The 17,228-nt window shown below is 44.0% G+C and overlaps 1 protein-coding gene across 1 annotated transcript in view; it reads right to left on the bottom strand.

Annotated features, from left to right (window-relative positions):
- Positions 1-4,378: 4,378 nt before the first annotated feature.
- LOC137528684 (butyrophilin subfamily 1 member A1-like) overlaps positions 4,379-17,228 on the bottom strand; it is a 108,963-nt gene continuing 96,113 nt past the window's right edge. The window contains exons 4-8 of the mRNA XM_068250150.1: positions 15,799-15,915; positions 13,205-13,225; positions 13,081-13,101; positions 9,733-9,759; positions 4,379-7,286 (exon numbers count right to left, since the gene is read on the bottom strand). Coding sequence (XP_068106251.1) covers positions 6,724-7,286; positions 9,733-9,759; positions 13,081-13,101; positions 13,205-13,225; positions 15,799-15,915 — 749 coding nt within the window. The 3' untranslated portion in view covers positions 4,379-6,723. The remainder of the gene's footprint in view (positions 7,287-9,732; positions 9,760-13,080; positions 13,102-13,204; positions 13,226-15,798; positions 15,916-17,228) is intronic.

Below are 17,228 nucleotides of genomic sequence, written 5' to 3'. Positions count from 1 at the left end.
CATCTCCAGTCATAGCCCCACCACACCTCCAGCCATGTCCCCACCACACCTCCAGCCATGTCCCCACCACACCTCCAGTCATGTTCTCACCACACCTCCAGCCATGTCCCCACCACACCTCCAGCCATGTCCCCACCACACCTCCAGTCATGTTCTCACCACACTTCCTGTCATGTCCCCCCCACACCTCCAGTCATGTCCCCCCCACACCTCCAGTCATGTCCCCACCACACCTCCAGTCATGTTCTCACCACACCTCCAGCCATGTCCCCACCACACCTCCAGTCATGTTCTCACCACACCTCCAGCCATGTCCCCACCACACCTCCAGTCATGTTCTCACCACACTTCCTGTCATGTCCCCCCCACACCTCCAGTCATGTCCCCCCCACACCTCCAGTCATGTCCCCACCACACCTCCAGTCATGTCCCCACCACACCTCCAGTCATGTACCCACCACACCTCCAGTCATGTTCTCACCACACCTCCAGTCATGTCCCCACCACACCTCCAGTCGTGTCCCCACTGCACTTCCTGTCATGTCCCCCCCACACCTCCAGTCATGTCCCCACCACACCTCCAGTCATGTCCCCACCACACCTCCAGTCATGTCCCCACCACACCTCCAGTCATGTTCTCACCACACCTCCAATCATGTCCCCACCACACCTCCAGTCGTGTCCCCACCACACTTCCTGTCATATTCCTACCACACCAGTCATGTTGCCAGAACATCCTCAATCATGTCCTCAGGACACCCCTAGACACATATACTATGAACCATGAATGTGCAAGATACATATTTATTTGTCAAACCACAGTATAAACTATTTATATTAAATAAATACATGTGTTATAACAGATCTGTACATAAGAGCAGACAGGTGGAAGGGATCCATTACTCTCGTTTAAACCCCCCGTGTAGCCTACCTAACCCTTTTTTGGCCACTGGGATCAGGTAGCATCCTGTAGGCCAACTTGATGATGTCATTACCCCAATAAGGCTTGCCTTTGCCCCAAACTCCCTGCTAAGGAGTTGGGTAAAGAGTGAGTAGTTCCAAAACAGTCCTGTCTTTCCAAAAGCAGGATGGTTGGACGTTATTATCATTTGGAAGCTGGTAGTTCCTGGGAAAAGAATGGTTAACAGGCAGCAATAAACCTTGACAGAGACTCTACCTCTTCCAAAAATGTCAGAGACACTTCCCCCAAAATCAGGTAAAAAGGGTGCTGGAGCCCTTATGGAAAAAAACATCGCTGCCATAGGCGCCTATTGTAAAATGATTAGCGGCAAACAAACAACAGACATTTGGGCGCTTGGCAGGGGCCGCTATCAGGTGCCGAACAACAGACATTTGGGCGCTTGGCAGGGGCCACTATCAGGTGCCGAAATGTACAATTTTTGCCGCAAATCAAGGCTTTTATAATGCGCAAAAAAGTTACATTTGGGCACCAGGAGGCACCTGATTACAGGCAAGAAAAGTAAATTTCCGCACCTGGAGACACACGATAGAATCGTGTGCGGGGAAGGGGGGGGGGGGGGGTTTGCGTAATTGCAAATTGCACCATTTCATAGCGGGCATATTGCGGATTTACATTAGAGGGGTGGTTAAGGTTTAGGAGGGGGGGGGGGGGGCAGTAGGGTTAGGCACCACAGGGGGGTTAGGCTTAGGCACCACAGGGAGGCGGGTCTTCGGGATAGGCACCACCCGGGGGGGAGGGGTGGTCTTAAAGTTACGGATATTTTACTATCGGAATCCAGCAGTAGAATATCTCTAATTTTAGCACTATTCTACTAGCAGCAATCCCCTGCACCCCTTTTTTTTTCCAGCTGCCTTTATTTCATGTATGCCTTTCCCCCCACTTCCTGTCCCGGTGACCCCTCTCATGGGGCCAGGAGTATTAGTCAAGCTCGGTAGCGGTCCTATTATTACCTCTGCTTGTCATAATAAAAAAATCAATATAATCATGTGTACAACAATACCATAAACGATACAGATAAACTTTTATGATAGGAGAAAGCATTATTATACACATTACACAGCGGCAATGACAATACACAGGCGGCTTGTTTCCAGACTCTCCGTATTGATCGCGCGCCCTTCGCAGAGCAAGGAAACATCGTAATCGTAAAGCGGCAGTCTTAGCGGGTTAGGAGAAATGATATCACATGGTTCCCTCCCTGTGTCATCTCTCTCTCTCTGGGCTGTTTTTAGCAGCGCTCTTTTCTCTGTACAGAAGGGTCATGACCTGCCAGCAGCATGATATGACTCTCATGGGAATTGCTGGCAGCCTCACGGCAACCAATCAGGTGGTGACAGCAAAAATGACCAGTGGTGAGTGAGTGCATGGCTCTGATTGGCCGCTGCAGGGACATCAAATGCTGACCATCCTGTTTAGCCTGACTGTATTTATGTCTACTTTACTGTATAGACACCGGTCAAACAGGTAGTCTTATTATTACTATAGCTCTGGGATGATTCGGATTTGGGAATGTTTATTATGGTTGAAGGACAAATATAGTGAAATTTTGATAAATATAAAATACATGTGTATTAGTTGTATATTTGTCACAGAGTAAAGTGTTCTATAACATTTATTTTTTTTCCTATGAAGCGGTTACCTACAGTTGCAATTACAATCTTGGACTAGCCCATCTCCTCAAGGAGGATTTTCAATAACTTTCTTCTTTTCAAAACCACTCCCTGGAAAGGGCCTTTATGATGGTGCTCCTCCTGTGCACACTAGTCTGGCCGTTGGAGGGTGCCTCCAGGGAGTGCTTTTGAAAATAAAGTAATTTCTGATAATACCCCATGACGAGGTAGATTAGTCCAAAACCTGTCAGATCTGTCACATTTTTTTCTGCCTACTGTAAGTGACAGGAACGTAGGATAAAAACAATTATACAGCATTTTACTCAGTGACAAATGTACTAAGACACCTATATTTTACATTTTACAAGTTTTTGTGATAGTGGTCCTTATAAAGAGGAACTCTAACCAAGGTTTGAACTTAATTCCAGTCAGTAGCTGATATCCCCTTAACCATCAGAAATCTTTAAGTTTTATAGAATAGATCATCGGGGGGGTCTGTGTGGCTAATATTGTGGTGAAACCCCTCCCACAGTGTGATGTCAGGACCTAGGTCCTGACAGTTTCCTGTCTGTGAACCTTGTGCATTATGGGAAATAACAGCTGTTTCCAGCTGCCAAGCAACCAGTTTCTCCCTCTGCGCATATGCATATCTATAAAAAAAACAACAACTTTTTAGCCAATCACATTGTTAGTGGGTATGGTTAGAAATAATGGCAGTTGGAGCTGTCTTCTTTTTTTTGTGTCTGCCAGTAGTAAAGATGACCTGCAAGCTCATTGTGGCTCACACAACATGAACAAATGACATGGCGAATATCAATCATTTCTTGATTTCTCTTCTACTTTTTAACTTCTCACTTTGAAACATATTGATTTATTTTTTTTCCCTTTTCGCTAAAGTTCCTCTTTAAGTTTTTGCTCTGAACACCTTTTCCGGTTGAGGTTTTGTGTGGTACGATTTTATGCACTGATAAGGAGGGTTAGGGATAGGCAAGGGAGGTCCTATCAGCAAGTAATGGAAGGTTGGGGTTAGGTGCCAATACAGAGATTGCCTTAGAGAACAAGGTAGGGGAAGGTCAGTCCTGTCACCAAGTATTATAGGGCTAGGTGCCAATAAGGAGGACAAGGTCCCTGAGGTGACGTGACATGATGAGATAGACATGTGTATGTACAGTGCCAAACATATTCATAATTAGTAGTGTTTGTCTTTTTCTTTTTCTGCCTGAAAGAGTTAAACATTCAGGTATGCAAGTGACAGTTTCTCTGCAGTTGAGTCCCAGTCACACTATTGCATAACCCACCCTCACTGATAAGGAATTACAGCTATAAAAGTCTTCCCTGGAAGAAAACGGCTTCTGGGTGCAGGGCATAGATAAGAAAAGATCAATAGTTCATATGCTTTAGCTCTGGGACACTGAAAGACTGTTCTATTGAGACAATAAAATATTAAATCTATTTTTTCTAGGTTTTTAAACATAAAACAAAAATGTGGAGTATCTAAAACAAGGAATGTTTAGGAGAAGGAGGATGGATAGTATTGTTTATCTAATCAGATAATTTTCACCTAGGGTTCACTTTTAGGTATAGACCAGGGGAAGGCTGATCCAGAGACCAGGGCCCAGATGCAATTCACTTTTTCACCTTAGTTTTCTCCCATGAGAAAAAGTTTCATCTTCGATTTAATATAATATTTTAGCACTTCCCAATGGAAAAAAAAGTATCAAAATGTAGGTAAAAGTACTATCAAAATTATTTTGAGCATCTTTGTTGCTTGTTGATGGTTTAAAAGTAATTTTATTGACAACTTTCAAAATATCATCTAGGAGAAAACTGGAATTGCATATGGGCCCAGGGCCCATATGCAATTACATTTTTCACCGGAGTTTTCTCCTAGGAGATATTTTCATAACTTGTAAATAGAATGTCTTTTAAACCATCAGCAAGCAAAAAAAATACTCAAAATAATTTTGATAGTACCTTTTCACCTACTTTTTGGTACTTTTTCAATTGCAAAGTTCTGAAAAATTATTTTAGAAGAAGAAATAGAAGATTACAAATGATCTCCTAGGGCCCAGGGCCCATATGCAATGAACTCCTTCACTTGAGTTCTCTCCTAAGAGATACTTTTTCACCTTCTATTTAGACACATTTTTTAGAACTTTTTCACTGACTTTTTGGTATTTTTTCATTTGCAAAGTGCTGAAAAGTTATTTTAAACAAAAGATGAACAATTATCTCCTCGGAGAAAAAGTGAATTGAATTAGAGCCCAGAATCAGAAGCCTACGTTTGGATGTCATAAGGACGGTATGATTGGGCAATAGGGTAGTTAGTACTGTCAGCCAGTTACAGAGAGTTAGGGTTAGCGCTGGTAACAAGGGTCAGGGGATAGGGCAGGAGAAGTTTAGCCTTATTGTTAGTATTCAGTGACATTGGCCTCGGTTCATAAAGCATTACCTCATGCGGTAATGCTGAAAACAGCAGACTTTACCGACCATTTAGCAAAATGTCAATTCATAAAGGCTGTTGCCGCATGAAAAGCTGACATTACCGACCAGGGAGATAAATTACCGACTTGGCTGCAGTTACCGACAACACATGTCAGTAAATTGTCAGCAAATGTCAATTCATAAAGCCTTCAACAAGCGATAAGCCTGGCGGTAGTTACCGACACCTCTAGTGAGGCGATAACAAGTTACCGACCGCTCTGATGAATGCAAAAGTGCAGAGAGCCGAAGTCTGTTTGAGTCATCAGTGGAGAGAGCCAGAGAGCCCTCTGTGTGAGTTATTTCAGCAGGCAGGGAAAGACTGTGTGAGTCATCTGTCTGAGTCATCAGTGGAGAGAGCCGTCTGTGTGAGTCATTTTAGCAGGCAGGGAAAGACTGTGTGACTCATCTGTCTGAGTCATCATTGGAGAGAGCCGGCTGTGTGAGTCATTTCAGCAGGCAGGGAAAGACTGTGTGACTCATCTGTCTGAGTCATCAGTGGGAGAGCCAGAGAGAGCCGTCTGTGTGATTCATTTCTGCAGGGCAAAGAGGGAATCGGGACACTGCTCTACTCTACCGCTCAATGGGCTGCGGTAATTTACCGACCTCCAAGGGCAGCTGGGGAAATCTTTATGAATTAGCACACAGACCGGGAAAATACCGAGTGCGGTATTTTCCCGACAAGATTTTTTTTATCGCACTGCTGTTTATGAATCGAGGCCATTATCTCAGAATTTTAAGGAAGTTTTTAGTTGTTCATCTGATGTAAAATTAATATTTTTTGAGTTTTAGAAACTCTCACCTAATCCTCACCTTTCTATACAGAAATACAGTAACGTGCTGTAACAGACTTACATTCATAACAGTAGGTTCATAAGATTCATCAACGTCTTTTGATTGGCCAATCACTAACCAATTTTACCACCTCCATGTAGTAGGAGGGCCAGTGAATTTTGAATAATATGAACAGATTGTGTAGGGAAGCTCTCATATTACATAGAAGTGGTAAAATTGGCCACCCATTGGCCAATTAAAATTGTATGTATGTACACAGCCTTACACCCCAAGTATGATGGTGAAGAGACAAAGAGACAACCAGATGACTTTATCCAGCCTCCTGGGAAACCATTGTTCTGTTGTACGTATTTGTATGTATAAGGAGTCGTACAACAGTCAGAAAGACTACTGGCTGCCCCACCTCCACTGGTTCCCAGAATCCTCTGGGGCTGTAAACTTGGACCTTTCATGGCCATTTTGCTCAGGATTAACCCAGCTTTCAATCTCTCACCGACTTAACCATACCAAACATTAGGCTGATTTCAGTTAAAGCTACATATCAAAATGGTCAGTAGTTCCAGAAACATTCATTAAACTGCTAAACTAATATACAAAACAGTAAAGCTTGACCCTGTCCCTTCTATTTTCTTTGGTTCTTTATTTCTAGCTTAATTTGATTGGGTGGCTTATTTGACCAGCAGGAAGCTCAATTCACTGTCACTTCCCTTTGACTTTAGCATCCTAGATACCCAGAACCACTGATCATTCTGACAAGCACTTTTCCCCCTGAATGTGGTGTGTTTTTCTCAGGTTTGAATGCTCAGAGTTCTAACAGGTTCCCTTTAACAGCCATAAGAATCTCCTTTCTTCTTATCAGTCATTTGTAGCATCCGGTTGGCTACCATTTTGATCCTTTAACCGGATAGTGCTTCCATGCTTGCCAAGCCAGAAGAACGGCAAGACACGCCTCCCTTCCTGACCGACATTGTCAAAGGTATAGAGAGGGGTTTCACAGTTTCGTGGGTTGTAAAATGTGACCTGCCTGGGGCCGGAAAGATTGAGGTAGACCCCAACTTTCTCCAGGGCGTTCCCATTCAGATCTAGCGGCTCCTCTCTTTCATCCAAGGCTTTGAAAGTTTCTGTAAAACGGGAGATGCACCAAATATGCGTTTCGGGGCGAAACATGTAGGCTTCACCGCTTCGTTTCACCTCTGGGGAGGCCACGCCCACTGCCCACTCTAGTCCAGTTCCCACCTCCACCTCCCAGTAGTGGCAGTCAGAGGAAAAAGGTGGCATAGCAAGACAGCAGCGCTCAGTCTCAAAACGGTCTTCACTTGGCTTAGGCTTCGTGGCGGGTGGCTGGTTTAGGAGCGTCAGGAAGTCGGGGCTGACAGACAACTCTGGGTGGGCGGTCTCTGAGGAAAATGTGATGGTTTCTAGGGGGGGAACAGAAAAGGCAAGCAGAATGAGTTTATATGGTCCCACAGCACCAGTGGGCCTAAGAGTAATGTCATGGTCGTTTAGCACGCCACCTAATGGTAGCACATGGAACACACAAAATATTCACAGGTAATGTTTCATTTGTAAAATATTAAAAACCTACAAAAAGTGAAATTAATTTCAGAATTGTGTGACTATAGTGACTATAACACATACATTACCAGGACTAATATCAGGGAACCTTTTTTTTTGGGGGGGGATGTTTTTAATACCATTGTATTTTATAATTTCAATCTAAGTCAAATTTTAATAAAATAAAAAGAAAGAAAATTTTTTGGGCGATTGCTATAAAAAATTGTGACCATATGTACATATGTAAAAGGGGAGTTAAAATAAGTAAAATACTAATAAGTAAGAAGTGCAACTCGTTTTGTGAGCCAAGCTCACTTCATCAGGTAACAGTGCCAAATGGCTGCTCCAGTGGCATGTAAGCTTGTGTGTGCTTTTCTCACTGGGGTCCTTTCCTATTATAACTGATGTAACGGGTGATTGTTGCCGGTATCCATATCGCAGATAGGGATGCTCATTCGAACGCCACAGAATTTAAACTTCCGATCGGAAATTGGCATTTCCCGTCGGAATTCAGAAATCGGAATTCCGTGTAAATCCGATTTACCGCAACTCGGCAATTTTAGCCCAGTCACAGAACTCGGAAACATTGGACCAATCAGTGAATGCTGAATTTTTCCGCAAACATTGTATTGCCTCGATATTTTAAAACCAATCTCTAGATTCTGTTTTACCGATTTCCTTTTTATTTTTTATTTTTTTTAATTTGTAGCATTCTCTGATGCAAAAAATTACGAATACAATATTCCTCAGAAATCGGAAAATCATAAAATTGGAAAAATGGAGATAAAAAAAACGGAAAATTGGAAATCGGAAAACCAGAAACAGAAATTGGTATTGGCGGGAATCAGAATTTCCACGGAATCGAAAAATGGACATTTCCGACCATCCCTAAGAGCTGGTTCACACTTGGCGCTTTTGCAGTGCTTTGCTGATCGCCGCGCTGCTGCTGATGTATCCCCATGGATACATTCACACTGCAGCATGTGCGATCAGTCGCAACTTGTAAAAACAAAACAGAGGACACCGAGAGCCCAATAGTGCAATATTGTCTGGTAAGCTCAATATATAATGTAATGTCAAAGGTTCTTATACTCACAAAGGTGGGTTACCATCAGGCAACCACTTGACAGGCAGGTGGGGAGTATTAGTACCTGACCCCACTCAGGTATAAAAGTCGCTCTCTGTAGATAGGAAAATGGGGAAAGAACCCCTCCACCAGGGGTGGACCTAATTGTGCTGTAATATGTACGAACAGAGGCGCCAAGCAGAGTAAAACACTGTTCTAAAAATGATAAAAAGAGGGAAGTCGAGGTGGACTTACCTCCCTCTGGTAGTGGACATATACTCAAATGCAGAGTAAAAATATATATACAATTATTCACCACTCCATAAAATCGCAACGCGTTTCGCGGTCAACAGTACCGCTTCATCAGGCAGTATAGGAGCATAAAAAACTGGTTCAGGTCCATAAAGCGTATGAGCACCAATACTCACAGAGGCGCTCACACGCTTTATGGACCTGAACCAGTTTTTTATGCTCCTATACTGCCTGATGAAGCGGGACTGTTGACCGCGAAACGCGTTGCGATTTTATGGAGTGGTGAATAAATTGTATATATATTTTTACTCTGCATTTGAGTATATGTCCACTACCAGAGGGAGGTAAGTCCACCTCGACTTCCCTCTTTTTATCATTTTTAGAACATTGTTTTACTCTGCTTGGCGCCTCTGTTCGTACATATTACAGCACAAAGATCAGTCGCAAGTGTGCTGCATGCAGTGCTTTGGCGATGATTGCGCTGTGATTCTTATTCTATTGAACAGGATTCACAAGCGGCAATTGCCGTAAATGCGTGTGGAATCGCGATCGCGGTTCAGGGTTCAGTGAGAACTGGTTCTTATCGCAGACCTGCTATTGTGGCAATCTTCCCAGGTGACTTCTCTCCTCTCTGAAGTCATGTGTCACTACTGATGGACAGCCTACGAGCAACAGTCACCTCCTTCCTCCTGCTGATTATGTCACTGCGGGGGCGGGGTTCTGCCTGAGGTTGGAGGAGAAGGTGTGCAGGAGCAGCATGTTTGCCGCGAAGAGACCAGCTACGCGTTTTATTCTTGATGAAAGTTTAGAGTTGTAAAAAATATAAAGTACAGTGCAGTAAATGCGTTCCCATACAGGAACAAACAAAAATCGAGAATTAACTCTATTGCGCTTTCTAATTTCTGAATTTGTCGCTGTTGGGAAGTTTGGCAGTTGGTGGGAAGAAGACAAAGGAGTGGGCGGGAGATGTCTGGGAGCAGCAGAAAGTTTACCTGGGGTCATGACGGCTTTCCTCCAAGCTGAAATCAGACAACACACAGCAAATCAGTGAGTGACATAAACAATTACTAAAGCATGACTACAATCTAATATCCCCGACCCAGCCATATTTATTTCCTTTTAAACAATCCCAGTTGCCTGGCAGTCCTCCTGATCCTGGATCTCTCAGGGCCAGATTTACCATTAGGTACTATAGGCACATGCCTACAGGCGCCTGACGTTGGAAAGGCGGCTTACTCCCCTCCCCCGAGCGCCTCCCTCCCTCTTTCCCTAAACAGAGTCCTGATGAGAGCGTAAATGAGAGGTTACTTACCCTACTCTCGGCATTCCACTGTAGAGATGCGAAGTTCGGATCTTTTCAATGATCCGGATGATTCGAATTGGATCATTGAGAAGATCCGAATCTTTGATCATTTTACAAGGGAAGTTTTCGGGGGTGAAATGACTAGCATGACAGGAGAAGGGGAGGGGGGTGGACACACAGAGAAGGGGAGAAGATGGACAGAGGGCAGGGAGTGGACAGAGAAGGGAGGAGGGACGAGCAGAGAGCAGAAATGTTTGCTTGCACACAATACCCACATGCTGCAATCATATGCTTTACATGTATTTCACCTATATGTTCATCTGTATACTCCCAACTCCCATTCCCCAAAGCATTCCCAGAAGTGAAGTGCAGCTGTTTAGAGCAGTGCATGAGGATCATATTGCACAGCAATCACAGTGCCTGCCCTGTCCTAGCCCAGCATGCTGCCTGTAACGTTACTGAGCTGTGCCAAAAGTTTCCAATGTATTCAATGTGCACAACTGCGGAACAGACAGCCTATAATGAGCAGCACGTTATAGCCGGTATGTGTGCTCTACACATATCTGGCAGTGGCACCCATGTCCCCTCTTCTCTCATCTACCTGTCTCCCTGCAAGGCTGGCTCCCCACCAACAGAGCGATCCATCTCAGCTCTGCTTCCAGGACCCCGCTGCCCGCTGAGAGGGGGGCGTGTCGCTCCTGGCCCCGCCCCCTTTGCGATCCGAATCACTCATTTTGATGATTCGGATGATTCGACTCACAAAATAGATTCGGAACAAAGGACAACACTATTCCACTGACGAGATCTGCCTCTCCAGTCAGGGGCACCTCTAGCTACTTAATACTGATGTTCTTCTAGCTACCTAATACTTTGGGAGGGTACTTCTGGTTACCTAACACTAAGGGGCACAGGAAGTAAGGTAGAAGTGACAGCTGGGACAGCCAGCACACTTGCAGTGCGGTTCAGAAGGTTTTTTGATTCATGGAAGGAGGAGTCAAAGGTGCTAGGATCTCTGTGCCTATAGGCTCCTGTGAGGTAAATCCGAGCCTGGGATCTCTAATACATTTAGCCATAGAACCCTGAACAAGCACACAGCAGATCAGGTACTCTGGCTCAGCAGGCTCAGGTTTTACCGGATTATTAGCCATATGCTTGTTCCGGGGTTTTGATTCAGACACAACTTATGGTAGAAGATCAGCACGGCTGCCAGGCATCTGGCATTTTTTACAAGGAAATAAATATGGTAGCCTCCATATCCTTTTGAAGGGCCCTTTTCCACTGGCAATCGCAATCACAATCTTGAAACACTAGCGATTGTGTTTTGTCACTGATTTGTTTACGCGATTGTGATTTTGCGTACACCATGCACTTGCATTGCAAAATCGCTTTAAAAATCTCCCAAACGCATTGGCGATTTGGGCAAAATCGAATCATGGTAGTGGAAAATATCTACCACGATTCCTAGGTTAATAGCAAAGCCTAGCGGTTTAAAAATCGCTAGCGTTTTGCGATTTTGCAATTCAGCACACTTGTGGAAAAGGGCCTTAACTCGGGTTTCGGTGCGTGAAAGTTTGCGCATTGCTGCATAAGCATTTGTGCGTTTTTGTTATAATGAAGTGCATTTTGAGTGCGTTTGGGTTTCCCACATGCGTCTGGCGCACGCTCTTGCTTGCATTTCACAACTATGAATCGTAAGTGCGGTTTTCTATGGTTTCTTATATGGGTTTTATGTACTTTTTCTGGAATGCGTCTAAAACCACGCGCCCTAAAAACACATCAGACTTGGTTTTTATACAAAAAAGCGTCACCATTGACATTCCTTATGTGCGTTTTGGATACGGTTTGGAAAATATGCAGCAAGTTCTGAGTTTTCAAAAACGCTCACTGCAGAACACAAACAAATGCGTTTTTTTTCATGCGGCCCATTGACATACATTATACACGTTAACACTGCGTTTTATGCAAGGCTAGCGTTTCTGCCTAGTGCGTTCCTACCCGGAGATAAAGTCAGAACTAGCAGCAGCCAGGCTTCAGTGCATAGAGATCAGCGTAATGATGTTTGCACTTGTATGCAAACTGTACAGGAGAACAGCGTTAGGTCATCATATGGAAAGCATATTAACACTATCATAGCTGGAAAGTACCATGTCAGGGACGTAGCTACAATGTATAGAAGACCAGCACACCAGATTGTAACTTGCATGTATAAGTACGGTATATTATAAATGGCAAAAGACAGTAAAGTCAATAACAGTAACGCAAGTATCAAGCAATTGGCAAAGAGCACAAACCAATAAAATGTATGATAAAACGCTACCTGCTATATCTTTTTAGGTGTGCTGACCTTTCCTAATGGATCATGGGGCCCCCCAACACAACATTGATGCCCCCCCCAATGGTCACACCCTTCCCATGCCTACCCCTGGTGACCCTCACAGCCTGGAGGCCCATCTCACGAGTCATCATGATCTTCACACCCATAAAAAGTGTAGCCACAAGACCCCTGATCTGGAGGACGGGCCCCTTTATCAGAGGGAGTAATAGTTGGGCCCCTCCTTACAGCTCTGTGATCATGTATAAACCCCTGACAATCCTATCTATGGAAAAATCTGCCATGTGGATCAACCTGCTCCCTGCAAAAGTGAAATCTAAAACTTCAGTTATTTTAGGATTTCCATATATTATAATGAAGTTTCTTTTTCCATAAAGGTATCATGTTTTGTTTAAACTTTTAGAGCAGAGAGGAAGTTCCGAGTTTTGTTTCACTTTAAAAGGTAACAGAGTAGGAATAGTGACTGGTGACTATGGACACACGCGTTACACACACATCAACCACCACTAACGTCCTTGTAGGGAAAACCACACAATGGCGAATGAATGAATAAACCCTTCTGTGGTATGTCCTGCCCGCCTGTATGGCTCACATCCCCGGAGCCCCCCTTTATTTCAGTTATTTCCCACGCTGAGAATCATGGGGGCAGGAAGAGGTGGAGCCACAGATGTCATATTATCCCCTGTCTTCCCACGGTCTACTTACCCACTTCAGAAGACAGATCACCTGCAGGACCACAGAGAAGAGGGGAGAACGTTAGGCTGTTACCATTTACAGGAAATGACAGTAATTGGCAGTTATATTTCACAGCTGACTGAATTCCACTTACCGTTATCCTTTCTCAGCTTGTCTGTAAAAAACAAAATGGAAAAAACTGTCAATTTTCCACAAAGAAAGAACCACTGTAGTGAAAATGTTGACATTTTACTACCCTAAAAAAATTATTTATGTAATGCAGCAAAATGTGCTTTAGGGCCCATCCGCACTCAGAAATCGCAAAACGCTAGCGATTACCGCTAGCGTTTTGTGGGAGTGATTTTTCCGTGATAAACGCAGAAAAATCACTGGCTGAATTAGGGCCTGTTTCCACTTGTGCGGTGCGGAATCGCCACTGATTCCCCGCTGATGAAATCGCATGCGGGTGCGATTCCACATGCGTATTTTACCGTGATTTCGCATAGGTTAGTATTTATGCGATTTTAACCATGCCTGTGTGATTTAACATTACTTTCTATGCGAAATCACGGTAAAATACGCATGCCAAACCCACATGCGATTTCCCTATTAAATACATTAGCGGCGATTCGCATAGCGGAGTGCGGGTTGCGAATTCTGAGGGCTCTTCCGTGCAGATTTTGCCCGCACAGAAAAACGCTCAGGATTACTGACAAGTGGAAACAGGGCCATCCACTACCACATGCGGATTCGCGATAGTGGAAACGGGCCCTTAGCGTTTCGGGAGCGTTCGCGATGAGTGGTTCTATACGTGCTAATCGCGATCACTCCAGAATTGCCGGCAAACCGCAGCAAGTAACGCGTTTGCAATTAGCGATAATCGCAAAGCGCACACAATCGTGGCAGTGAGAACACTGCCATAGGGTAGAATAGGAGTAGCGTTTTGTAAAAACGCTCGCGGTTTGCGGTTAGCAGGAATCGCGTGATTCCCACTTAGATGTGAACTGGGCCAAAAAGGACACCTGTAGAGAGAGGTATATGGAGGCTGCCATATTTATTTCCTTTTATATGATACCAGTTGCCTGGCAGCCCTGCTGATCCTCTGCCTCTAATGCTTTTAGCCATAGCCCCTGAACAAGCATGCAGCAGATCAGGCGTGTCTGACATTATTGTCAGATATGACAAGATTAGCTGCATGCTTGTTTCTGGGGTTATTCAGACACTACTGCAGCCAAATAGACCAGCAGGGCAGCCAGGCAACTGGTATATTGTTTAACGATTAAAGTCGGCTGAAGTGGGGCGATATTGACCGCCTCAGCCAATAATCCGGTGTGTGTGGATCAGCCACCGACTAGCAACTGCTGCTCGGCTAGCAATCCGCGAAGTGGATCATCTAAACCGAGCAACAGACGATTGCATTCTGAAATGTATCTCAGGTGGCAGCATCTTTAGTCCTGTCAGGTGCAGCCCAGCAGAATGTTTGTTTACTGAGTGTTCCGAAGCCAGTGAAAATAATGCTCTTGGCTCCCAGCATGCTCTGGGAGGAGAATTCCATATAGCTAAACAGCCTAGGCTAAACACCAGTGGGAGGGCGGGGCTAACACTAATGTACAGAAATATGTAGTGATGATCGTAAACAAATTATGATTTCGCTAAATTTCGCGTACATTTTCGCAATTACGCTTATACGTAATTACGATTTGCAAATTCAATTGATTTCGTGTAATTTCTTGCCGACTTTAGCATTGAATAGCAAAGACCGCATACATGCTATTGACACCAAAATTGCTAACATATGTTAATTATAATCGTGGGTACAAGTAAAAAAAAAAAAGATTTTTGTAAAAAGACCTTATAGTTTTTGAGAAACTCGATTTTAAAAATGCAAGTAAAAAATAGTCTTTAAACTTAGAAAAATGGCAGTTTAAAAACCATTTTTCTTTGCAGATTTAAAATAGTTTCTCAAAAACTACAAGGTCTTTTTGAAAAATTAGCAGTCTGGGGGCTCTTAAGTCGGCACAAAATGACGCGAAATTTTAAAATACTACTATTACATATAAAATTAATTACGATTTTCTCTGAAATTTCGCATTACGATTACGATGCAAATTTTGATGCGAAATTTCGGCCCACCACTGATCAGATATATTAAGTATTTCTGAAGCTGAAACCAGGAAAATTACCATAAAAGTGGTTAATGCATTCTACTATATGTCACTACAGGGCCTCTTTAAAGGAGAACTGTAGAGAGAGGTGTATGGAGGCTGCCAAACTTATTTCCATTTAAGCAATACCAGTTGCCTGGCAGCCCTGCTGATCCTCTGCCTCTAATACTATTAGCCATAGCCCCTGAACAAGCATGCAGCAGATCAGGTTTTTCTGACAATTTTGACAGATCTGACAAGATTAGCTGCGTGCTTGTTTCTGGTGTGATTCAGACCCCACTGCAGCCAAATAGATCAGTAGGGCTGCCAGGCAACTGGTATAGGAAATAAATATGGCAGCCTCCATATACCTCTCACTACAATTCTCCTTTAAGAAAGTCATGTGATACAGTTTTAACCCTCTGTGAAGCTGGCCATACACCATGTAATCTGACTGTCTAACCGACTGCCCATATATTTGTCATATGAGGGTCAAGAGATTGTGTATAGTTATGGATATATTATCCAGATAGGCCTCAATACTACGGACAATCAGATTGTGTAGTGTGTGACCAGCCATAGCCCAGCTGAGGTTTGTACCCACCATTCCGGGATTCCTGTTTTTTCACCATGATCACCATGACTACCGCGCCGACTACCAACAGGAGGACGACAAAGAGAAACGCGTAGAGCCAGGCCGAGATTCGCGGGAACAGATCCTCTGTGGAGAGAAAACGACCAACCATTGTTAAACATAAGAACTAATGACAGTCAATGAGATGCAGAAAATTCCAAGTCGATGCTAATTTATGCCAATCCTATCAAAATCTATGTAGTTCGAAAATGGTCCAGTCAAATGCATCAGCTAGTCTACTTCTGGTCGACTATTTTGTATCAAAACTTGCAATGACGATTCAGAATCGCCATGCGAAAGTTCAGGAAAAAACGTCATTAATTTTGTCTGTAACTGTAATTTCGCGTAATTTTCATGTAATGTTGTGCCGACTTTAGCGGTCAATAGCAAAGTCACCATAAATGCTATTGCCACCAATCGATTTTAAAAATGCTAAGGAAAACCGTTTTGCATTTTAAAAAAACAACGTTAGAAAAAATGTTTCCTTTGGATTTTTAAAATCGACTTTGTCAAAAACTACAGGGTCTTTTTGACTGGTAGCCACTATTCTCCTTAACATATGTAGCGATTTTGATGACAACAATTCACCGATAAAGTCAGCAAGAAATTACGCAAAATTTATGTGAAATTACGGATTACACAAAATGAATTGAATTTACAAATCGTAATTACGTATAGGCATAATTGTGAAAATTTACATGAAATTTTGCGTAATCGTAATCAGCTGATTATGATAATTGCTACTTGTAAGGGAGACAGTTGAGTTGGAAATACACATTTTTGTGTGTGGTGTGAACCTAGCTTAAAGTGATACTGCTTTTCAAAAAAAATTGCGCTTACCTGTGGCTTCCTGCAGCCCACTGTGGGCCGCGAGGTTCCCCGGCGCCCTCCTGGCCCCCCTCCCAGTGCCGCTGGTGGCTCCGTTAATTGCCGACTTCGGCCTGAAGTCACCAGTACGAGTCCCTGCTGCGCCCACTACACGTCATCGCGCTGCCTGCTACGCGTCATCACGCCGGCCGGCGTGAGAGTCGTTTTGCATGCGCGGTTCTCTAACGCTGAACAGCGCATGCACCGGACTCTCACGCCGGCAGGGACTCGTACTGGTGACTTCAGGCTGAAGTCAGCAATTAACGGAGCCACCAGCTGCACTGGGAGAGGAGCAAGGAGGGTGCCGGGGAACCTCGCGGCCTACAGTGGGCTGGAGGAAGCCACAGGTAAGTGCAATTTTTTTTTTAAAGCAGCCCAGTATCACTTTAAAGAGAACCCGAGGTGGGTTTGAAGAATATTATATGCATACAGAGGCTGGATCTGCCTATACAGCCCAGGCTCTGTTGCTATCCTAAACCCCCCTAAGGTCCCCCTGAACTCTGCAATCCCTCATAAATCACAGCCACGCTGCT

Source organism: Hyperolius riggenbachi, chromosome 8 (assembly GCF_040937935.1).
Source record: "Hyperolius riggenbachi isolate aHypRig1 chromosome 8, aHypRig1.pri, whole genome shotgun sequence".
NCBI lineage: Eukaryota > Metazoa > Chordata > Amphibia > Anura > Hyperoliidae > Hyperolius > Hyperolius riggenbachi.
This window is presented reverse-complemented; position numbering and strand designations above follow the sequence as displayed.